General features: G+C 41.6%; 1 protein-coding gene across 1 annotated transcript in view; it reads right to left on the reverse strand.

Annotated features, from left to right (window-relative positions):
- DMRT1 (doublesex and mab-3 related transcription factor 1) overlaps nucleotides 1-25,357 on the reverse strand; it is an 85,746-nt gene that overhangs the window by 41,367 nt on the left and 19,022 nt on the right. The window contains exons 3-4 of the mRNA XM_020805666.3: nucleotides 11,962-12,245; nucleotides 1-163 (exon numbers count right to left, since the gene is read on the reverse strand). Of these exons, the coding sequence (XP_020661325.1) occupies nucleotides 1-163; nucleotides 11,962-12,245 (447 nt within the window). The remainder of the gene's footprint in view (nucleotides 164-11,961; nucleotides 12,246-25,357) is intronic.

Below are 25,357 nucleotides of genomic sequence, written 5' to 3' on the forward strand. Positions count from 1 at the left end.
CATTTGCTTTTGCTTCAGAGTACGGGGGACTCTCTTCAAAAGTGAAAATCTGGGGGACACAGGCAGGAGCCCCAACATTCTGGCCCAAATAAGGGGTGGAAGGATAGTAAGAATGCATCCGGTACTGGGAACTCACGCCATGGCGGTTGTCTGGGCTCTTCACCTGTTGACAGAAGAAAAGTAGGTTATACAAAAGCGAGACAGGAGCCCAACTCCCCTCCTACGAACGTCAACCATCTTCCCTGTTCTTTATACTTATACCCCATTCCCACCCCCATAATTCATAACTGGAAATGTCAGTCAAGGATTCCCTTTTACACAAATACGCTGTACCAAAATAGTGCAAGTGTGAGTTGTTATTAATGAGTGAAATATCTTTTGCAAGTCAGAAGGAAATGCTTATTTCTGCAGAGGTTTGAAGGCAATGCGGCAGCTGCGGCACTGCCCAGGGTGTCCACAACCTGTAACTCTCGTGGACTTAGAGCAGAGGTCTCAAACTCAATTTACCTGGGGGCTGCTGGAGGCAAAGGCTGGGCGAGGCTGGGGCGCAAGTGGAGCAAGAGCCCGAGGAAGCCGCCCAGGAGTTTCCTTAGCCTGGCTGGGGCTCCGAGGAGGAGTAGAAGGGGAGTGCGAGCCTCGTCACTGGCCACAACCCCCTCCAGCTCCTTCTTCACTACCATAAACAACAGCAGCAGCAGGACAAAGAAGCGGAGAAGGGAAGGAGTACCAGCGACCCCCTAGCGGGGGGGAGGGCACAACATAAAAAATTTTTAAACCCTCACAGAATCGCCTTGCTAAAGGAGAAAAGCCCCCATAGGTACCCACAAAATTAAACAGAATGGGGTGGGGCCCCCACAGGTGTACACACACACACGGAGGTCCGGCAACCTTCCTCTGAGGGGCCTCCTCAAAAAAAGGCACACTCAGCAGCAGCAGCTACCCCCACCACGACAGAGGAGCAAACTTTGCGAGATGAGCCCAGGCAGCCTCCAGAGCCGAGACGGCTGAAGCAGGATGAAGAGGAGGAGGAGGAGGAAGCACCGCTGGGTGCTGAGGCAGCTGCTGGCCGGGCTGGTGCTGGGGGTGCTGAGAGAGAAAGAGCCAGAGAGCCGCTTCCCTGAAGAGGTGGTGGTGGTGGCAGCAGCTGCTGTTGGCGGCTTGGAGGCGCTCTTTGAGGACAGGACGGGAGTGAGCTCCACTCTCAGGCATCGCGCGGCGGCGGCGGCTGGGGCGCTCGGGGAAAAGGGACGGCAGCGCGCCTCGCTAGCCAGCTGTCTCCTAAGGCAGCCCCTCTTGCACACTCCATCCAGAACTGCAGTCTGCCAGCCGGCAAACAGGCAGGCTGGCTGGCAGGCTGCAGTTCTGGATAGAGGGTGCAAGAGTCGCTGTCTTGGGAGACAGCCAGCGAGCGAGGCGAGGCTTTTTGTACTCTTGACAGCAAAGGACGCATGGGCACTTCGGGGGGGGGCAGGCAAGGCGGGGGCCACAAACTATCATCCGGTGGGCCGCAAATGGCCCCCGTGCCGCATGTTTGAGACCCCTGCCTTAGAATTTGGCCATGTGGACAACCGTTTGGCTGCAGGAAAGTGTAAGACTAAATTGGAGTATGCACAGACAAAGAGTCTTCCGGTTTCCTTGAATATCTGAGACCAACTTCCACCAGCGAAGTAAAACACAGAATGTAAGTGACAGATGTACATAAAAATTGTGGCAGACAGGAGAAAAGCAGCATGCCAAGGGGAAATTCCTACAGTTGCTACAGCATTGCGCTATTTTTAAGTTTTTACCTTTTAATTCAGTGAGCCTTATCATATGCATTGTGCAGCTGGAATAAAGCATCTTGACCACCTAGAATATAATACTTATTCCTTTGATTATACTAGCATTCTTGCATCTGCATTGGTTAAATTATTATAAATAGTTCTGCTACTGAAAACTGTGCTTCAATAACAGAAATCCTTCTCATTGATTCCTCTATATTCCCGTGTAAGACTCCCTGATCTGGACACTTAGGCTTTGCTGCGTTTCCACCAGCCGCCCAGTTATAAATGCTACAGGACAGAACATGCAACACTCAGAACATTTGCAGTGTTCCCCACATTCTCACAAAAGCAAAGGCAACACCAAGGAATTGGCAATGCTTGTATATACTCTTGCTCCTAAGGATGTCAGACACCAATTTCAAAGCCTTCAGAAAGCAAGAAGTGTTTTGGGAAACTGGGAGTTTGCAGAAATTTGAACCATCATCATCCTTTGTTCACAGGCACAACCTTCCTAAAACTGCACCTAAACGCCCTCTCCAGCACAGAGATCGCCCTTTGCCCTGGTTTAATCCAGAGCTGCGATTGATAAAGCGAAATAGGAGAAAGCTAGAGCGCATATGGAGGCAGAACCAGACGGAAAATAATCAAATAGTTGTCAGGATCACAACTAACCTTTACCAATCTAAGGTGAAGGCTGCTAGTCGATCTTACTTCGCTGTCCAGATAAGCAAAGCTTCCAATCAGCAGGCGGAACTTTTCCATATAGTTCGCAATCTTTCCGAAATTGGTCATGGTGATTGGCCTCCCTCTAGCATCTCACATGACCAATTTGCAGCCTTTTTAAAATCAAAAGTGGAGGCCATCCGCTGGGATCTTACCCATTTCAAAACGGTAGATCGAGCTGAGATGTCCAGCGCTCTGTCTTGCCCGATGAGACTTAACCACTTTCAGCCTGAGACGTCAGATATGGTGGACAGAGTGCTTGACTGCTGTCGTGCCACCACCTCCTCCCTCGACCTTTGCCCAGCCTGGCTAATCAAAGCAGTCAGGCCTATAACATCTGAATGGGCTACAGCAATAATTAATGGGTCTCTCCAGGAGGGCAAGGGGAACACTCACTAGGTCCATTAGGAAGAAACCGAGCTTGGCGGCGGATGGTATTGGTAATTATAGGCCTGTCACCAATGTTTCTTTTCTCAGCAAGGTAGTTGAGAGGGTGGTGTCCGATCAGCTACAGGCTCTTCTGGATGAAACCAATGCCCTGGATCCATTCCAGTCAGGCTTCAGGATGCGCCATGGCACAGAAACAGAATTCGTCGCCCTGTTTGATGACCTGCTGAGGGAGGCCGACAGGGGCAAAACGTCTCTGCTGGTCCTTCTCAATATCTCAGCCGCCTTCAGTACCATCGACCATGGTATCCTCCTGGGGAGGCTCTCAGAGTTGGGAATTGGTGGCCTGGCTTTGGCCTGGCTCCATTCCTTCTTGGAGGACCATCCCCAGAGAGTGCAGATTGGAGAGTTTCTCGGCTCCATGAAGCCTCAACTATGGGGTCCCACCGGACTCGATTATCTCTCCAATGTTGTTTAACATCTATATGAGGCTGCTAGGGGTCATCAGGGGATGTGGGGCTTCGTGTCATCAGTACGCTGATGATACTCAGCTCTACATCTCCTTTTTTCCAACAACAGTGGATGCTGTTTCGTCCCTTGAGCACTGTCTGGGGGCTGTTCAGCAATGGATGCAGGAGAACGGATTGAGGCTGAAGATGGAGGTCCTTTGGGTGGGCGCCCCAGACATCAGTGGTCTGGGAAACTCCATCTCTTTTTGGGGGGGTGACTCTTACCAACAAGAGTGAGGTTCGCAGTTTGGGTGTACATCTGGACCTGGCGCTCACCATGGAGACCCAGGTGTCATCAGTGGTCCATTCCGCACATTTCCACCTTCGGCGGACTGCCCAGCTGCGTCCCTATCTTGATGTGGGGGCACTCACCACTTTGGTCCATGTGCTCGTAGTGTCAAGATTAGACTACTATAATGCGCTCTACATGGGGCTGCCTTTGAAATTGACGCAGAAACTTCAGATGGTACAAAATGTCGCAGCCAGACTTCTAACTGGGGTGAAGAGGCACCAACGTATTTTCCCCACGCTGGCCACCTTGCATTGGTTGCCCATTCATTTCCGTGTTGATTTCAAAGTTCTTACGATTACTTATAAAGCCCTAAATGGTTTAGGACATCACTATCTGGCAGAGCACCTTCTCCCACCCAGTTCTGCCAGAGACACTAGTTCTAGTCAGGCCAAGCGATTGAGGGGCCTAACGCTGAGGGAGGCCCGGAAGGAAAGAACGAGGGACCAGGCCTTCTCGGCAGTGGCCCCTCGCTTCTGCAACAACTTGCCTGTAGAGATCCGCCTGGCTCCCTCTCTGGGTGTCTTTAGAAGTAAACTTAAGACATGGCTATTTAGGCAGGCATTCCCTCCTGCTGTATTTTAAACATTTTTACATCTTGGATTTTTGCATGTTCATTGGTTCTATTGTTTTTAAATTTTCTAATGCCGCCCAGAGTAAACTATTTTTCTAGATGGGTGGGGTATAAATCTAATAAAATAAAAAATAAAAAAATCCTCTATTCTGAAGTGTGCATTATATGCTGGCAAGTCAGAATAGACTTATATTATTTATATCTTCCCTAACAGGGTTTTAAAGATAAGTTAGATATTTAAGGCATGGCTTTACCACCAGTTCCATTCCCCGCCCGCCCCCAAACAGTGAGTTTCTATGGCCAAGCAGGGATTTCAACCCAGGCCTCCTACGTCCCAGTCTGTCACCCTGTCCACTGCACACGTGGTATCATGTTATGACCACATTGTTGGCTACTTTTTGCACAGGTCAGTTTTTAAGCCTATTCCTATCCACACTACGTATGTTCTTTATTTCTGTACTTGCCCGGAATATAATCACACTGGACAAGTCCAATATAATTTTAGCAGGCATAAAATGGCACCAGTACCCACTGGTGCAGAAAGGGTGTCTAGTTTGTTCTTCTTCTCCAGAGGAAGTGGGCAATGACCTGTTTCCTTAATGCCTTCTTGTGTTTCCCACTCTCTCTTCTCTATTCCTTAAATTAAAAAATTTTTAAAAAACAAAAATAAAAACCCTCACAACCTACCAAAAATCCCAAGATCCAATGAATTATTACAACTATTATTAGTAGTACGTGGTTGCTGGCTAGCAAGAGACATGTTTTATAATCTTATTACCGCACCAAGTCTGTGAACCACAATACAACCGACAGACAGAAGAGGCGAGGCAAGGCAAACAATATGTGTTGAATTAACCACTGAAGAGAATCTAGGAAGCTTTAGGCTTTGTTTTATTAAACTGTTTAGAATATATAACATAGTAAATCTGAGCCACAAGGTTTCATTTTTATAGAGCTTAGCTACCCTATTTTATAGTAACAGTAAAGAACCAGCCAAACATAAAAATGTTTGACCTTAGCACTGTATTACAGACAGAGATCGAGGTTATTTACCAAACAGGGATGCTAGGAGCTGTGCATTTACTTACCTTTTAACTTGAGAAACACTGAAAATTCTCCCCTCAGCTGTGTCACAAGAGTGTCCAAAATACAGTATTAATTCTGCACACAGGGAGGGGAGGAACTATGGGAACAAATAACAGCTTTGTCCTTGTAAGGTTTTATAATGAAAAACGTGCCTTGAATTACATCTTCCAGTCACTGGATGAAAAAACAAACGCATTCCAAGTATCTACAACAAGTGCATTTTTAAAATTTTAAATTCTTCTTTCTCTGTCCGAGAGCCAGGGTAAGCATGAAACACATGCAAAGGTAGACCTGTGCATCACAGATTGCACCAAATATACATACACGCAAAGCTCAAACTGAAGATGCCACTAGTTTTGCCAACACACTGTTTCAGAGAAGAAAGGTATTGATGTTCAGAACACAGGTGGTCTCTCACTAGAGTTTAAAAGAGTAAAATGAGGAATGTATTTTATTTCCTTACTAAATGATACAACCCTTGACACCTTCCAGTGAAGATGTCTGTATTAATAACCTGCAGCTGATGAAGCTGAATGGGGAAGGTATTCTCTTTAATTATACAACTTCACAGTTTACCCACTGTGTTTCTTCTCCACAGACTTCAATTCCAAATGTTCATTAACTCATATGAAAGTTTTACTTCTGGTCTTCATGAGATATTCCATTTTGCTTGCATTTGGGGGAGGGGTATGATGTATTAGAGGATTTCTTCCTTTCCCCAATAAACTTACTGTGATGTTTCCATAGTCTTTTCTCTGTACTGTACAGGAAAGGTGACAAACATGCAGTCTTCCAGATGTTGCTGGATTAAAACCTCCATCACCCATTTCCAACATGTATGAGGGCTAAGAATGATGAGAGCTAGAGTCCAACAACATCTGAAGACCACAAGTCTTTTCTTCTTGATCTGCACCTTCAAGCAGGGGTGGAAGTTTCATAATTACCATGCTATAGGTTTATACTGCTAAGAACTAAGGCATAAGAACTGTTTAGAGTAGCTCACTTCTAGCTTTAAAACAAGCTGAATTCGTTTCCACCCAGAAAGAAATAAAAGAGTCCACCCCTCTCCAATGGGACGTCTCCCCAGAATTCAACAATAGAAAGCCAAGCATCATCCATATCTGTCCCACCTTGATAGACAAACTTAATTAACCTTTGCTATTCTGTTCTAACCTACTGTTTTAGACAAAAGCAGTGACCCACAAACAATATGTTACCATCAAAATCTCAACCGCTGTGACATTAAGAGATATAGCCCTATCAGCAGCATTGGAAAATAAACAGCTTAGATTAGTTTCTCCAAGAAATATAGATTCTATTCATGTCACACTTGAGCTATCAGAAACATTAGGTTACTTTTAGCATAAATCTGTATCATGAAGGCTATCTTATAAATACAGTGTATGATATGCTCCCTGCATGGCAAGCCAGAACTAGGTGAGAGAATCTTATATAATCCTAATACTGGACTTCAAGATTTAAAATTCTGGCAGTTTCTTTTTCCAAACTAGTTAGGACTGATTCCAAAAATATGTAAACTGTTCAGTCTTAGCCTGGGCTCTGGTGATTCTCTAGTGTCCTATTTCATGCAAATATTTTGTGCAAGACTTTTCAAGACAACAATGTTGCTACCTGTGCTACCTGTTTCTTTTATTTAATTTACTTTACACAAATCTATCTGGATCCTTTCCTTGTTTCCCAATCTTCTCAGTTCCATCCCGTCTTATCAGAAACTAGTCCACCATTTCTGTGAATCCTTCTACACATACACTAGGAGAAATGCAAAACAAGTGAAACAATTAATATTCTTCATTTTCTCTTTGAATTATGAAGTCACCCAGGCTCTTAAGAGGCAGAGGAAGTGGCAATAAGTAAACATCAGCTGTTTACAAGCTAAAATAACCATGAAATTGAGGCTTTTTAGCTCTGGACAAAACTTTATCTGAATGCCACAGCTTCCAGATGGTGAAAAATGTTTGTACATGAAAACACTTTTCACTGCTAATTCCTCTTAACAGCTTTGTGTGGATTCCAACAAATTTTGTGAGGAGTCAATGAAACCAAGACAAGGGAACATATGGAGTTCAAAATGAGACTTCCAGTTTGGCCACCTATTTCCACATATAACTATCTTTGTTGAGGTCACAGCCATATATAAAAATCTTGGTGAGTTCCATTAGAGCACTGGTTCTTAACCTTTGTTACTCAGATGCTTTTGAACTGCAACTCCCAGAAACCCCAGTCAGGACAGCTGGTGGTGAAGGCTTCTGGGAGTTGCAGTCCAAAACTCCTGAGTAACCCAAGGTTAAGAACCAGTGCATTAGAGGACCACACCAAAGGCAAAAGGAGTAATGGAGGGGAGCATAACATTTTTTGAGTTGAACAGTGAAATGCCTTCGAAGATTGTATTCTAAGGCATTTAAATGTTGTTGCTTGTTTTTTTTTAAAATCCTTCACACACAAGTTGTTTAGGTCAACGAGCTCAACACCTCTTGTAATTAACAATGTAATATATCATCCCATATACCTAATTAAGTTTCCATTTTAGCCATTCAAGGCAGTTGTTTTACCATTATTGTGGGAAGGAAATGAAAACCGAAGTACTCAAAGGGGAACATAGCACTTTCTACCACATTACATTTAAAATAAGGCTTCAGAATCCTTTACAGGCAGTAATGAAAGGTTTAGTATCTGAAGATTTGGGATACCCTTCTTTGATCACTGTCCTTGGCTAGAAAGATATTATGATGTTTACAACAATAGAGAAGACTCAGTATCCATACCTCAGGGATGAGCCTTCTGCAGGACGGGCTAGTTTTCTGTTTAGGTAAGCTTTATAAAGCTATTTCCTATTTCGATAGATTCCTGACTGTAGCATCCGGAACATTAATTCATGCCATAGTGACTGTGGCCACGATCCTTTATGTATTTACCAGAATGTGGAAAAAATGTGCTTACTATAGCTTCATGGTTCTCAGAATCCCACAGCTAGTATGGTCAGATGTGGTCTGCGAGTTATAGTCTACAAAAGCAACTTTCTATTTGTTGGTGTTTACCAAGGACTAAGCCCCAATGAACTCAATAAACTCAAAATCCCAGCACAAGGCTGCAACATAAAGGCATACTGAAGAGAGCTCTTGATATTTTCTACAATTTTGGTGACTCCCAAGACAGTAACTATTTTCTAAATTAGAGTATGGCTGCTGACTGGAAAAAAAATCCAGAATGATTCAGAATTGTTCAAAAATGGTGATCCCTCCCCCAGTGTTGCTGTGGTCCATTCTGCCACCCTCCTATTTTGCTTTGTGAGGTAAAAAAAATACAGTCCTACTTGTTATGTCAGTGAGTGCAGGAACACAAGAAAAAGCAGGATCTGACAATGTCACGTCACATTTTTTACGATATATCCATTTTCAAGATGAAGCATATGGACAAAGACTAGGATGTCTTTACTGGATTGAGTGCAAGAAAGTGTTGTTATTTGATTTACAGTCAATACTTCTAACTGTATAAAATGATTTGCATAAAACTCTTAACTTTTCTGTTCTGCTTGATCACAAATTCAAAAGCTTGAAGGCTTCCATACGAACAACGTATGCTCCCTCTCAAAGATTGCTAAGCATTCCACCATATCAGTTTATTACTACCTTTTAACGGCAACTAAACAACTGAGTTGCGAAGAAATATTGAAAAGAGACAGGGTTTCAAAAATGGAAGTTAGGCTTCTGGAATACTTGGGATGTTTTTTTTTTCCTTAAAACCTTTATTGGCATTAAAAGGGGATAAAAGAGCAGTAACAATTTATGTCATAGTGTTACAAACCAAGAAGGACGGTCGTGAAGGTAAGAACTGGGAAGGTGATGCGGGGGGAGGATGGGGCAGGGGTTTTGACTTGGAGACCGCTAAAAGAAAATCCGCTACCACGCTAGTGATGGTCGCCGAGTAATCGCTTAAAAGGGTGGGGAGGGGGTCAGCTAGGGAAACAAAAAGGGACGACAGAAGGGGTTCAAGGATATTGTTTCTTAAACGTTGATGAGTCGGGCAGCGGAATAATATGTGGTCTAGGGTATCGGGCTCAGATGAGCAAGAGAGACAAAGTCTATTGATGCGTGGTATGTTTGCAAATCTTCCAAAGTGAACAGCTGATGGGAAAATGTTTAGTCTTGCTAGCATAAAAGCCCTCCTTTTACTTGGATTAATTAATTTACTAAAATAGTTTGAGGGTCTACCGAGTGAAGGGGAAAGGCCGAAGAAGTGAGGGGAACAAATAGGATTTAAATTGGGGAATAATAAATTGAGTTCCTGTTGCCAGAGTTTAGATTTGATGATTTGATGGGCTCTGTGAAGGGTGGTGTCTGAAAGAGATTCGGGGGGGAGGTCCAAGGATGCGAGCTTAGCATCAAGAATATTGAACCACTTGGATGAAAAGGGATCTTTTAGTAGGTCATTGAGTATGGAATCTGGTTGGGTATTGAGGTGTAGTCTAAGCCAGAACTTGAAGGTTAGGGACCAAGCGATAGTAGAGGGAAGGTGCATGCCTAATTCGAGTATCAATGTGGACAATCTAATTAGGTTTGGGACTCCAAGAATCCTTCTGAGAAAGGAGGCAGCAACTTTATCAAGGTCTTGATTAGCAGCCTCGATCCAGGTTGGGGCTCCATATAGCAGCTGGGAGAGGATTTTGATTTGAAATATATGGAGAGCAGCCGGAATGTACTGGTTGCCACTGTTGAAGTGGAAACGGGCGACTGCATTTAAATGTGGCATGGCAGACGAAATGGCAGCTTTACAATGGTGAGTCCAGCTGAGTCGGGAGTGGAAGGTGATCCCCAGATATTTGAAAGTCTGGACTTGCTGGAATGATAGATTACCAATCTTCCAGGCTGTCGGGGCCCAGGATTTCGAGAAAACCAGGATTTCTGTTTTCTCGGAATTGATTGATAATTCATTGGAGAAGCAGTATTCTTGGAAAAAGGATAGCAGAAGTCGGAGGCCAGGTTTAGTGACAGACAGCAGCACTGCATCATCTGCATAAAGAAGAGTAGGTACAGGGACACCATTGAGAGAGGGAGGGGAGGTTCCAGAGCTAGGAAGAGCGGGAGGCAGATCTGCAAGGAATAGATTGAAAAGTGAAGGGGCAAGTATACACCCTTGGCGGACTCCTTTGTTGATAGGGATTTCGTCGGTCATGGAGCCTGCGCCATCGAGGTGAATCCGGCACGAGTTGGAAGAGTGAAGGCGTTGGATCAGGAAGAGAAGGCGGGGGTCGATCCCCCAATTGGACAGTTTCTTCCACAGTATGTCCCTATTGATTGAGTCAAACGCTCCTCTAAGATCAATAAAGGCCGTGTACAATCTGGCTCCATAATGAACTGAGTATTTTTCCGCGAGAAAGGATAGTGTGAAGGCGTGGTCAACTGTGGAGGCACCTGGGCGGAAACCTATTTGTTCTCTGCCTGGGAGGGCTTTTGAAAGTGCCCAGGTTGTGAGTCTGTTGAGTAGTAGTTTGGAATAAAGCTTCCCAATGGATGAGAGGAGGCTTATTGGTCTGTAGTTGTTCGGTGAGGCAGGGTCGCCCTTTTTGTAAATGGGTACAATAGTTGAGGATAGCCAGGCGTGAGGGAAAAGACCTGAATGGTTGATTAATGTGAATAGGTTGGATAAAGGCCCCGACCACCATGAGGGGTTGCTTATGAGGATTTCGGATGGAATGTCATCAGGACCTGGCGCTTTCCCAGTTTTCAAAGTATTAATAAGTTCTTCCACCTCATTCGGGGTGACCGGTGGCCATTCCGGTAGGTCTGGGGGAACTTGGGATGTTCTAAACATAGAAAAGGTAGCAGATCTTAAGCCCAACAATGCAAAAACACCAACCTATACTGCCTATAAATACAATGTGACTACTTGCTTATTATTCAGCTTATTACTGATCTATTTTACATCAGTTTTGACCACGTCTTCCTTTTTACATATCAGGTTATGCTTCTGTAAAAATGTACTCATCTTTCCTTTAAGGTTCTCAAGGCAGATTATATGATCCTCCATCCTGCACAGTCTGAGAAAATATGGACACATCCAAGATCATTTAGGGAGCGTCACAGCGGAGTGTGAACTTGAACCACAATCTGCCCGAATCTAGTCCAACCCTCTCACCGCTATACTTTCACCAGCTACTTCCTTGCAAACTATAAAGTATCGACAACCATGAAATGTGTTTAAGTCTTGTGACGTAAAGTCACTCTGGATGCTGCTCAGAGAGATTTGAAATCCTGTATATGTAAGAGTATGGTGTGGAACCATAAGAAACAGAGACCGTCATCTAAAAAAAAAAAGGTTCAATGGATGAAACGTTATGTACTCTCTCCCTTGAATAAGGGATGAGCGCTCAGATAAGGGTGGGCCGCAGTTTCCATCAGCCCAGCTGGCATAGCCAAGGGTTTCTGGGAGTTGTAGTTCAAGAAAAGTTGTTTTGCCCAATATCATATCTCACGCCTACACGCCTGATTTTGTACTAGTGTAACATGATGCTAAGGCAACTCCAATGATGCTGACAGAACCTTAAGCAACCCTAGTGCTTTAAAATAAGGCCGTGGGTCTATAGCACTCTCAGGTTATTTATATACCCAGTACCTGCCACTGGTTTCCTGACTGGCTTGACATATAGGTTGCTGGGAGGCTTCGCAGGCTGTTTTTAACTGAAGATCCTACCAGTGGGCTCCCCATCTCTCCAGAGGTGGTTTCACTGGCCACAGCCATCTGGTACTGAGAGTAGTTGTAGAGGTTATTGTAGTAAGGATACAACGATGGCTGGTAAAAGCTGCTGTAGTAGGTGGAGTCCACGACTAAATCAGATGTGCTCTCCAGATGCCCTCTGCTGGACAGGGAAGGAATGTCCGGGATCAACATCCGTCCCTCTGAAAAGAACAGAACACACAGTTGTTCAAAGAACACCAGAAGCAATTTCTAAGAAACTTTGTGCTCTATTTCTGAGCACATTTCTGTCTTGAGTTGCAGAGTGAAAACTGGAGGAGTGGCAGATGGGAGAGAACCTGAGAAGAGAGCAAAAAAGCAGAGGGATTAACTTAAAACAACCTGTTCCTGTGCTATCCTAGATGTCACAAATAAAGATCACATCTGGTCACACAGACAAAAGCATTATTATTTGTGACCTTCCTGCAAATAGTGTACTCCTGTGCTGCGACATATCCTGTGCCCTGCCATACCCCCAATAGATTCTTTTATTTTAAAACAATTGCACACCAGTTTCCAATTCTAATCAATAAGAATCCTTTGACCCCTTTTATAAGCCACACAAGTTTTATTTGGTATAGGCTTTTCTTGGTAGAGAATACTGATGGCTGGTTTATCATTCTATTCTTCTGAGGGCTGTCTAGGATGGTGCAGTTTGCCCAAGGCTAAACAAGCTGCCCTTTTTTTCCTACAAGGCACAGCAGGGAATCAAACTCCCAACCTCTGGCCCTGCAGCTGAGCTACGCACAAGTGTGTACATAGTATTAAACAAGGGTTATCATTTGTCTACAGCCTCTGAGCCATAGACAAGATGCTACAGCTAGGAGCAGAGGGGTGTAAGTGAGGGAGAACAGATGTGCTCCAAAGACCGCTTTCCAATCTCTCAAGTCTTCCTCCTCCTGCTATACTTATTTATAAAATACCTAACTCAGCAGCCATTCTACAAGGCTGAGGGAGAGGATGGGAAAGACAGCAGGATGCTCCCCTGGGCTTTGCCCTTCCCTAACACTAATGTGTACAGTGCACAGAGTGATGGACAAGGACTCAGGAAACTGGGGTTCAAATCCCATTCAGCCTCAGAAATGTACTGAGGGTGGTAAGGGTAACACAACTCCGTATGTATCTCACACACTTTGATAATCCAATTAGGGTCGCCATAAATCAAACAGGATGGTCACAACCTGACAACAAATAATCACAACTCATTCTACCAGTCCAAGGATCCTCAACCTTGGAACTTGCACTTTTTGCTTCCCTTTCTCACTTTATCTCTTTTGTTTTGAACTGCATCTTTTTAGACGACAAGACTGAAAGCACCACCTATTGTTTTTACTGTATCAGTGGCTGAAATCTTGTTGCTTAGCACAGTAAGTCACAGCTAGAGTAGGCCCACCTGAACCAACCGGAGGAGGAGTTGATACACCAAATCACCATATAACACAACAGTGGGGACAAGCATCCTCCCTTCCATCCCCACTTAAAAACAAACAGAAATCAGGTTAGAGGTCATCATGGCAGGAGATGGCACTGAAGAAATACAGACATAATTTAAAATAAAGGAATTCACAAGATGGCAGGGTGGGTTTAAATTAAATCACAATTGAAAATAAAAATCAGTTTTAAAATTTAAATTGCCAAAAAAATTGACTTGTGTGATTTAAATCAAATTGATTTAAATCACACCAATCAATTTTTTTGCCAATTTAAATTTGAAAATTGATTTTTAATTGAAATCGTGATTTAAATTGATTTTTTTAAATTAAAAAAACATTTTTATCCACTCTGCAAGATGGTGTGGTTGAGGCAGGAGATGCTGAAAATGCTCCGGATACAGGAACAATTCACACAGCAATGAATTTCACACTGCTCCCACAACAAAAGCAAAATAAAAGGATTTGCAAATGGGACAATAACCATACTCTCCTCAGCTGCTTAATTGCTGGAGCAATTTTTCCATTCTGGCATTTGAAGGAAGCCAAGTGAGTATGGCAGAAACAAGCTGTAAAAACAGATATAATATCTGTACATAATGAAGGAAAAGAAAGAAGCGTTATTCTTTTAGGGAAGATCATGAAACGTAGCACATACTTCTGTGGATAGAATGTGGAATTTTCAAAAGGATACTATAAAAGGAAAAATGCATTCTATGGATACTGCAGACTTCACACATTAATCTTGGAAGTTACTGATACTTGATTTTAGGGTTGGTAGATGAAGGATATGTATCATTTTCTTTCTGTGTCTGCATTTCAGGCACGGGCGGCTTATGCATGAGGATGTGGGGCACCTCCCACCAGAAGTTTGGGGAGGCACTCATCCTACCATGGGAATGAGTGGTTGATGTGTTGAGGCACCATACAACTAAGTTCTAGTATGATTTAAAGATGCCTGAAAGTTAACTGGGGAAAAAAAAGCAATATTTTTATTCTACGAGACTCTCCTGTGAAATCAAACTGCATTCCAATCTTGGCAATGCCATAGCTCCTAAACTGTCAATAGTGCAATGTATTAAAGATTTCAACAAAAGTGCCACAGTTTAAATTGAAGACCAGCTGCAATCAATGAACACAATCATTCCAGGCAACTTGTGGCTAATTCACTTGCTATAAATCATGAAGGCATATCTGCAGTCTGAGTACAATATGCATGTTTCCAACAAAAAAGCCAGGCACCCCTAAAACGTGAATGGCAAAGCAAGAGAATCTTACTAGCGATATAGATCAGAGGCAAGCAGACTTCAAAAGTGCATGATGTATTTACATAACTAACTTGAATCTCAAGATTCACTATCCAGAGGCAGATGCAAAACAAGTGAAGGGGAGAAGAGGGCATAAACTTCAAATTAAAGGCACAGGTTCCTTTTTGTTTTCCATTCCAGAACTGAGTTCACAGTTGTTACACACAAATATGAGCTGCTGCCCACCCCCAACCCTCATTTTAGCAGCCTAATTTCGGAAAGCCTATTAATGCTCTGATTGTTAAATTGTGAATGGAAAACCTTGATTATCTGCAAAGCCCCTCATAATCTCAAAGCAGAACCTTATCTACTTGTGACAAATCCTGATACAGACCACCTTCTACGCAAGAAGAAATTGGTCAGCAATGCTCCATTTAGGACAGAACTGGTCAAGAAAGATAAATACAGAAATACATAAAATCACAATTTTAAGAAAACAAGTAGTGAGAAGAAATACTGGTTCATACTGCTTCATAATAAGTAGCTACATATATTATAAGGAACCTTAGATAAAATGTGTAGGCACATAAAAAGAACAAGTTAACTCAAGATGGCAGAGATGTGGAAAATATTTTAAAGAGATGAAAAATCAAAAGATTCCAAGACTAGAAACAAGATTTTGAAATTACATAAAAGGACATAGGAAACCTATGTTGTTTTAGACAAGAAAGTAAGTGAAATAAAAGATAGTATTTCCAGTAGTCTAAGAGATGGTTTGAAGGGAAAAAATTACACTTTAATTTTATGCATATTCATACACTCAAACAACATCTTCATTACATTTCTTGTCCATTTTCCTCAGATGTGAACTACAGGCCTCAATCTTTCATTCCAGATCAATGCATCTTATGATAAACACTGCTATTGATCTTTCCATGTTCTACAAAAGGTTTTAGGCATACAACACATTAACAAGTAGTTTGTAATCATTCATTTCCAGAGGGGATGGTTTATTTCTAAGGAAAATATAACTGTGACACCAGATAGACTAAGAATGTGGCAAGTATTCAAATAATAAGCCTTGTAGCACAGTGGTTAAACTGCTGCACTGCAGTGAAAACTCTTCTCGTGACCTGGTTTGATCCCAGCGGATTCAGGTAGCGGGCTCAAAGTTGACTCAGACAAGGTCAGTAAATTGAGTACCCAACTCAAGGGGGGAAGGCAATGTGCAGCCTGTATAATTAAATTATAAATTGCCCAGACAGAGCTTTAAGCACTATGGCTGGTATTTAGGCAGAACACTTTGCTCTATGTTTTTAATTGCAGATTTTTCTCTTTCTCTGTGATTCAAGTCTCACCATGGCAAGATTTCCCACCAAGACTTCCCCATTACAATAAGATTTCTTCTTCTTAACATTTTTATTTTTTTCACTTATTCTATGCAGGAAACTGCGTATCTCCTTGTACAGGAGAGAGGTCATTCTGCAAAATAACTGTAAGAATCCTGTCCAGTTTGGTATTTCTTCTCCCCTTTCCAGTGAATCCTGCACAGGAAAGATGCTGTTCTGAACAGTGTTATAATAATCCTGTGCAGCTTGGTGTTTCTTCTACTTTTTCCAAGTGAATCCCACTCAGAAAGACGCCACTCATAAAATAATTGTACTAATCCTGCAGAGACAGCCATTTCTTCCATTAACAAACAGGCAAAAAATTCCGTAAGATTTCCTGTAACATTTCTTAGGGTGAAAAAATTCACATAGAAAATTTTTGCTACAAGAACAAAAAGAGGGATTTATTCCCTAAGCTTCTTTCTGAGTGAAAGGCTGCAAGATTCACACACTCTAATCTACACTACATTTATGGTATTGTCCAATGGTACTACACAGCTTCTGTTGGAGTACAGTACATGACTAGGTGGCAACTGTTTCACCACAGTACTGAATGTTTGTCAGATGCATGGAAAACCAAACTACTGTAGAGAGTGAAGTGTTTTCTACAACAGTCCCTTATGAATGAATGAACCTGGGGATTACAACTCTCTTTTTTTCAAAGTTGAAAGATTCCAAGTTTGGTAAAATGTTAGCCAAGCTTGGAATGCTACTTTCAGATACCTATTACATCAACTGTTACCATTAAGCTTCTGCAGTACTGAATTTCTGCCATATAAGCTCTGAAAGTCAATGTGCTATATAGTGGATGGAGTGTCCAACAAGGATTCAGGAGACCTGGATTCAAACGGCCACTCCCAAGGGCCCACATTCCAGAAAAAATGAGGGCAAAACATAAATGTTACTGATTTCACGCACACCCAAACCCTCACCTTATAGTATTAATGTGAGTACATGGCTAAGAGAGGCCACCATTACCTCTTTGTTACCTACCCTTATAGAAATAAGTCACAGGCAATGTTGCTACAATGCTTGTAACCTGTTGTCTCCTGCTGCTTAGTGTTAAGTTGCAACTGAGTAGGGCCCACTAAATCAGTGGGGATTTGGTGAGTCAACTCTTCTGTAAATTCCACTGATTCAGATGGGTCTATTCCAGTTGTAATTATGCTAAGCAACAGGATTTCAACCACTATTTCCAAGTTATAAGAAAAATGCTCTGCTGGCCAAGTTTGATAAAAACAAAATCAAACTACCATTCCTCAATGACTTCTTAACTGGCAGCTATTATCCTTGCTTGCAATGCTGTTTTTCAGATCACAGACATTCAGATCTCGACTCAGCAATTTTCAGGTCCCCTCCTCTCAACTGAATGCATCCTCCCTCCCTCATAACAGGCCAGGCTTGCCTTTGAGGTTGAACAAGAGCCTTGAATGAGGCTGGTGTGAATTCACTCCCTAAATCCATAATCAGAAAGCGGTGGAACAGTATGTTTCTCCCACTAGACCTATCATAACAGAGCAATTTCTGCTCTCCAGGACCCCACTGTGAGCCAGATTTCTTGAGGCATCAAGGTTGTTTTCTCAACCAAATGGGGGAAAGACTAAAGTTCCCCTAAATAACCTGCCTTTAAAAACATCTATTTGACTCTTATGCTGTTTCAGTGCTCGTATATAACCATAAAGTTAATGTGCTACGCAATATTCATTCCAAACAAGGTGGTAGGTTTTTTCCACCACCCCCAAAAAGAGCTATTATCTGTAATTACCCATTACCAAGCATAATTATTTCTCCTAAGCTACTCTACAACCCCCAGGATTTGATGCAGTTACACCTCACTGCATTATGTTATCAAGGAAGCTTTCCTGACCTTTAGAGCACTATTCTCTGTAAATACAAAAGCAGGCAGTAAATTGCTTAAACGTCTGATTTATCATATGGGCCCCACTCAGATATACTGTATGCTTTGGAGTCAGAAATGTTACTTGTACCCATTGCCAAATCTTAAGGACAGTACAATACTTACCACTTTGACTGATGTTCAGTGCTCACATTTCCCCTGTGCTCATGGGACCCCAGTACATTGTTTAATACTAGGCCTAAAGGGTTGGGTTTCCCCCCCAGAATGTAATTTTAAATTGAAAATTGACCGTTCAGCTATTGCAGGGTATTCACTGCAATTCTGCCCCTAGAGTACCATAAGAGGAAGAAGATACACATCTTTTCACCCTACATATATTGACCCAGAGAGCTTATAGGCTGCAGAACGATCAGTGTTTTTCTTTTCTACAAAGCTTCAGCGATGATGAAAGTACATTTCAGCATCACTGAGACAACACAGCTTTTGCCTATAAACTACTATCCCTAGCTCACAACAACTGAGACTTTCATTGCTAATGGGTGCTATAAGAAATGGGGAAAGGCAAGAGTCACAAGCACGTATTGGCTAGTATCAGTTACAAGTTCTCCTGTTTGAAATGTACAACAGTTTGATATGTTTAAAGTAAATTTACTCAGACAAGGTATAGGCAGACTGAAGTGTATTGCAAAATCAAAGCAATGCCCTTTCTTTAGACTCTCATGATCAAAGATTCCTCTTTCTCATAATCTCTAACATATAACAAGTAGTGTGTGTTTGCCTCAGCATACAAGGAGATATATGTTAAGGGGGGAAAGCCTACATGGAAGAAACTTAGGAATCCAACATTTTATCTGATTAACACTCTTACCTGATCAGACTTCCGAATTCCCAACCATGTATCCCAGATTCCCACACAAAAAAATGAGGAGGGGGAATTCTCCTGTGTTTTCTTGGCCTACAAAGTGGAACACATCCAGGTGCAGCACTCAGAGAAGTTACTTTTTGGACTACAAGTCCCAGAATCCACCCAAATGCAGCCATCAAGGATTCTCAGAATTTTACTCCAAAATGTAACATTTGCAAATTCTGCTTTATGCAATTATTTACTTTATCTATGTCCTGTGTTTCTCCCAATGAAGGGTGTCAAAGGATAACGAAGAGACTGCTCTGAGGTTTAAATTAGCTTGAAATTTCCTAATACGTACAATGCATCCTAGAATACGATCTCTACATTTTTTTAAAAAAAGTGCTTTCCTTTCTGTACATCTTCTAGTCACTCATCTAACCACTCAGCTACTTGCTAATCTCCCTACAGAAAGGAGACTGGGTATAATGGGCTAATAGAAATTGGCAAACTCAGACTAGCCTCTGGAAGTCCTTTAGCTATGCCATTGTTCTAAAACAGAACTTAAGAAACAACCGGAAGCTGGCACCAGTGCTACTCAGAGGCAAACAACACACAAAGTGCCTCTCAATCAGGTCTCTATGGCAGCACTATCTGAGTATGTATTTGTACCCTAAGATCTCTCCATTCTGCAGATCTAGGAAGAGCTCACAATACAGTCAAATATTTAGCTGATAATCTGCAGGTTGCAAATCTATTTAGAACAGTGTCTCCCAATCTTGGGTCTCCAGACCTCCTTGGACTACAACCTACAGAAATTCTGGCCAGCACAGCGAGTGGTGAAGGTTTCTCTGTGTTTTTGTCCAAAAACATCTGGGGACCCAACTTTGGGAAACACTGATTTCAAAGGGGAGGGAGGGATTCAAAATCTGTACCCATCTCAAACTTTACATGGATGGGAGTGGGTGAGAAATCAAAACCCTACAATGTAAGTATCGACATAGGAACATACCTTATAAGGAAATTACAGCCCTAGTTCATCTAGCCCAGTACTACTGACTCTACCCTGTTTCCCCCAAAATAAGACCTAACCTGAAAATAAGCCCTAGCAGGATTTTTCAGGATGCTTGTAATATAAGCCCTATCCCAAAAATAAGCCCGGTAAGTGAAACCCCGCCCTCCACCCTTGTGCAGCAAGCAGAAGATGACATGACTGTATTTGAATAAATGTAGATTGTTGTACATGAAAAAATAAAACATCCTCTGAAAATAAGCCCTAATGCATTTTTGGAGCAAAAATGACTATAAGACCCTGTCTTGTTTTGGGGGAAACACAGCAGCAGCTCTCCAAGACATCAGGCAGTTTTTCTTAGCCCTACTTGGAGACATCTACAGGGGATGCCTGAGATTGCACATGCAACCCTCAATATGCAAATCACACATGCCTGCATTAGCTCCACTCCTTTAACAAGCACCTGATATTAGTAGTCTAGTCTGAGGAAAGCCAGTCTGGCATAGTGTATAGAGTGTTGGACTAAAACTCAGGAGAGATGGTCTCAGATTTGTGTCTGGCTACTGAAACTCACTGGAAGCATTGGTCAACCACTCCTTGGACATCTCACATACTCTGAAAACTCTACTAGGGTTGTCATTACTTAGAAGTGACTTGGCAGTACATAAGAACACATAACTGCAACAACAATTAGTAATCTAACATGTTTAATGCTGCAATCCTAAATGCATTTACTAAGGAAAGATTTCCACTGAATACAGTGTGACTCACCTCTGAATAAACATGTAAAGGATTGGCCTGATGCAATCCAAAACAAGTTTGCCACAAAATTAACTGAGCTCAATGGCGTTCTTCTGAGTAAATGTGATCCACACAGAAGCATCAATTATTTAAAAGGAATTAAAAATAAAAAATTTAGAAGAGCCAAGAGCCAAACTAACTTCTCAGTACATTTGTACTAGACCACTGAAGATTAAACTACATTAAACACATATTGTGCAGTTTAAGGTCCTTTTTCACTCCTTGGGAACATTGCAGTCCAGATCAGGTCTAGCAAATGCAGGTAAGGAAGACTTAAATTCCTACTTTTTGTTTCAAAATTTATACTCCCTCTCCAATATATTTGGGTGACTTTTTTCCAAAAAAAGGCTGGGTGGAATCTCATCGGCACCAGCTGAAGAGCAGGCTAAAACTGTTTTAAACAATACCTGCATAAAGCATACACACATGTGTTCTAATTATTAGTACAGGCCAACTGAAGCGAAGATATCTCCAACTCTTGTGTGAGAAAATTACACAACTTTAAATAAAAAAAAAGGTGTGAAAACCATAACCATCCTCTCCGCTCATGGCAATGATCCTGAACCTGACAACAGCCAAAAAACAACCCAGACTCAACCCTTTTATTGCCCATTTATTTCAATGGTAAAGAGTTAAACCCATCTTAGTTTTGCCTGATCATACTCTATTCCATGTCAGTGCCATGCAAGTGCATTCAATCCTGACATTCATGAACAATTTGGTAACTTTTGGTTTGTTTTTTTGTACTCTAGTACGAACATGTTTCACTGGACTACCATATTTTTTTTTAAAAAAATATCACTTCCTATAGCTATACAAACAGTAAGAACCCACAACTGTCCGCTTCCTATGCCCACGTTTAGGAAGACACTTAATTTACTTGCATCTTTTTATACCATCGTTACCACAATCCATTTCCTTCACAAGTCTGTCACTTCAAACAAAACAAATAGTTACTGAGTTGTTATTTGACACCACTAGGGAATATCTGATTCCCCCTACATCATGCACAGTAGGCTTCCTGCTGTACCAGTACTATTTCTATAAATATTATCAAGTTCTGTGGGCTGGCACAGACTTTATCTATGAAGACGTCAATGGCTTCAGTCACACGTTTCTCAAGGTTTATCCTTTTTGCCAGAAACAACACATTGGTTGTGTTTTCAACATAAAGGAAGAATGGGGCATTTTCCTCATTGGTGATAAGTTAGCATCACTGCCAGCTTCAGTCACAAGCTGTAGAAATGAGTATGTTTATTTACTTTTATATTAAAACATTTTAAAACATATTGTATGCAGAAACTGCATGTATCCCTTGATCTAATTATAATAGTAACCTGAAAACTCTAATTATAATAATCTAATGGTCTAATTATAATAATAATAATAATGTGAAAACCCTCCCATCGGGTTCTCCTCAACAACTGGATATCATTGTCATCTGCAGATTAGGCAATTATTTTAATGGTTTTAAAGGCATTTGGAATTGATTCACATAGTGTCTATATCACATTTTGGATAATAGCTCACTTAAGCCCCACAGCATGGCACTTTTCTTCAAAGCTCTGAAAATATAAATAGAAATAAGTTTTGTGCTGTTCTGGTGGAAAGCATACTGTATGGAAAAACAGTACACACCCCAGAAAGGCAGGCAGGCAGGCAAGAAGGAAGTGACTACAATCCTCTACATGTGCCTCTGAGAATGGCAGTGGTAACTCTTCAATTGCCAGCTGGAAGTGAATGAACATTATGCTGTTTGCGTTCTGTTGCTACAGGATTTCGGCCAATAACTATTTTGACACACTATATTAAGACTGCTGCTAAAAATATCTGTGATGTTATAGGGGGAGGGGGGAAAGTAACAGGAGAAAGAATTCTGGATATGCAATTAGCTGGAAAGAAAAAAAAGTCAAATAGGGCCTCCCCACCCCATGATGTTAACCTGCAACTGCTCAACTGCATAAAAAGCCAGAGCTACCCACAGTGTCATTCTACCTTAAATGATTTTATGGGAAGCGGTGGGTACAACACCAATGAAGTTCAATCTTTGACAAACCTAAGTAACAGAAACTGCAGTACCATTCAGAAAATACACTTCTCTCTTGAATTTCACAGATGTGAGCAGCACAGTTTTCATTTATATACTGTTTCTCCCCATCAACCATTCAATACTGTGCTTCTGTTCATCTCCAAGAAGTGGTCTGAGAAAGTTACTGAGTCTTGAGATCACCTAGGGTCTTCCTGTTGTTGTTGTCTGTTGTTGTCTGTTGTCTGTTGTTGTTGGTCTCTCTCTCTCTCTCTCTCTCTCTCTCTCTCTCTCTCTCTGTGTGTGTGTGTGTGTGTGTGTGTGTGTGTGTGTGTGAGAGAGAGAGAGAGAGAGAGAGAGAGAGAGAGAGAGAGAGAGAGAGAGAGAGAGAGAGTCTGGAATCTGGTGCCCCTAACCCCAGCGTGGTTGAAGGGAGAAGTGTACTTCAAAGTATTAAGTTTGTGGGAAAGGCAACACATTATTTCAGACAAGAACAATGCAGACTTTTCCAATCACAATAAAGGATTTTCCAGAACTTTATTTTTGCATAAACCTACCTGTTTTTTAATTGTTCTAATAAAATTCACATTGAATGCCTCAAACTGAAACTGGTGCAACTGATCATAAAGACGCTGACAGTGAAGCCAGAAGCAGCCTGAAGTGGAAGAAAGTTAAGCTGTAGATGGGTTGACAGCTGCTGTGTACTACTGTAGGTGCAGTTCACTAAAATTACTGTACCAACTCTAGTCAGTGTCTTTTCCCTTTAAATTTAAACAAAAAACTTTAGTGATACACATTTTCCTATAAAAATGTCAAGGCCAGCTTTCAATCAAAAGTCATTCTCACACAAACATGTTAATTTGTTTGAAAATAGTATATAAGCCACAGAAATGTGCTATTTTTCCTCTATATTCTCCCCCAAATACATTTAAAATTTTTACTTGGTAAGTCAAACAAATATTTATGCTAAATCAAGTGACATCTTATTTAAGGTACTGTAAAATGTTCAAGTATTTTTTTCCAGGGAATTCTCCCATTCAACATTCTCCAAACAACAACAACAACAACAACAACTCAACAACAACCATATCACAGGTTCATTTCCAAAGCAACAAATAAAAATCCTAGAAGTGGATAAATTGCTATAAATTGCAATCATAATGGAATGAATTCATTAACAGACTATCAAAGACAATATTAAAAGGGGAGTACAAGCTAGTCAAGTATCTGAGAAGGGAGACCTTGGAGAAAATATGACGAGGATAAAATCATTATAGCTGACACTAAAAATAAACCAAGGGAGGTAGCAGCTGATAGCATTCACCAGCAACTGCTTCAATAGAAACAGTGTGATGAAAGAAACCCAAGTGGTCTCTAAAAGCTAGAAAATAACACAGGGAGAATTCTGCTCAAAAGCTGTTCCAAATAAAATGCCAGCATTAAGCCACTTTTAGTCACAGAAGAATTGATCCTTTTGAATTGTGCTGGAGGAGACTCTTGAGAGTCCCCTGGACTGCAAGATGATCAAACCTATCAGTTCTGAAGGAAATCAACCCTGAGCGCTCACTGGAAGGACAGACCCTGAAGCTGAGGCTCCAATACTTTGGCCATCTCATGAGAAGAGAAGACTCCCTGAAAAAGACCCTGATGTTGGGAAAGTGTGAAGGCAAGAGGAGAAGGGGATGAGATGGATGGACAGTATCATCAAAGCTACCAACATGAAATTCTAAGACAACAATGTGGTTTTTTGTTTTGTTTTGTTTTGTTTTGCAAAGTGCTTCCCAGGGTTAGACGGCAGTCTTTGCTCTCTGACAAATGTACCAGTTACGCCCACAACATTAATCAGTCCACCAATTTCATTAATAAATTACAATTATTTGGTTCAATTAAAATGTCGACTGCAGTCAATCAAGAGCAGAGAAATGAAAAACATTATGTTTAAGCTTTTCCTGCTTTTTTGTACAACTCTGATTAACTTGTGAGAAAAAAAAGTAAGTTGTGCAAACCCACTACCTTCATGAAAAACCTTCTGCATTTGTTACTGTCATCTCTTTCGTCTTGTCTAGCCTGCTGTCTGGCCCTATATGTTGCATTTGGGTCTAATGAAGATTGCCCCAAAGCATCAGGGCAACTTAGGACCTTCAAGATGTTGCGGGATTTTAAATCCCATGATATCTCACCATGGTCTAGCTGGGAGCTGCAGTCTGGCAGCTTCTGGAAGGCTACATGGTCTCCACACCTGCTGTGCCATCCATATTTACTCAGAGGAGAACCTGACTCTAATTAGACATTAAGAGCACTGAACCCTTAGGATGAAAACCTTAATTAGTTTCATCCAGCACTTCAGAGCACTATCAAAACACAATCAAAATTTCTAAATAAATATAAATATTTTAAAAATTTAAAAATCTAAATTTTTTAATTATAAAAAACCTGTAACTAGCTATGATACTGTCTGGCTGAAGCCGCTTAGAACAACATTAGGACTGTGATCTACTTAGTCCTCCCAAGTACAAAAGATCCCTGTAGGGTGAAATAAATAAGGTTATAAATGTAGCAAGTGGACCTAATTTTGTTTGTTTGTTCAGTTGTTTAGTCGTGTCCGACTCTTCGTGACCCCATGGACCAGAGCACGCCAGGCCCTCCTATCTTCCACTGCCTCCTGGAGCT

The sequence above is a fragment of the Pogona vitticeps genome, chromosome 2 (assembly GCF_051106095.1).
Source record: "Pogona vitticeps strain Pit_001003342236 chromosome 2, PviZW2.1, whole genome shotgun sequence".
NCBI classification, from domain to species: domain Eukaryota; kingdom Metazoa; phylum Chordata; class Lepidosauria; order Squamata; family Agamidae; genus Pogona; species Pogona vitticeps.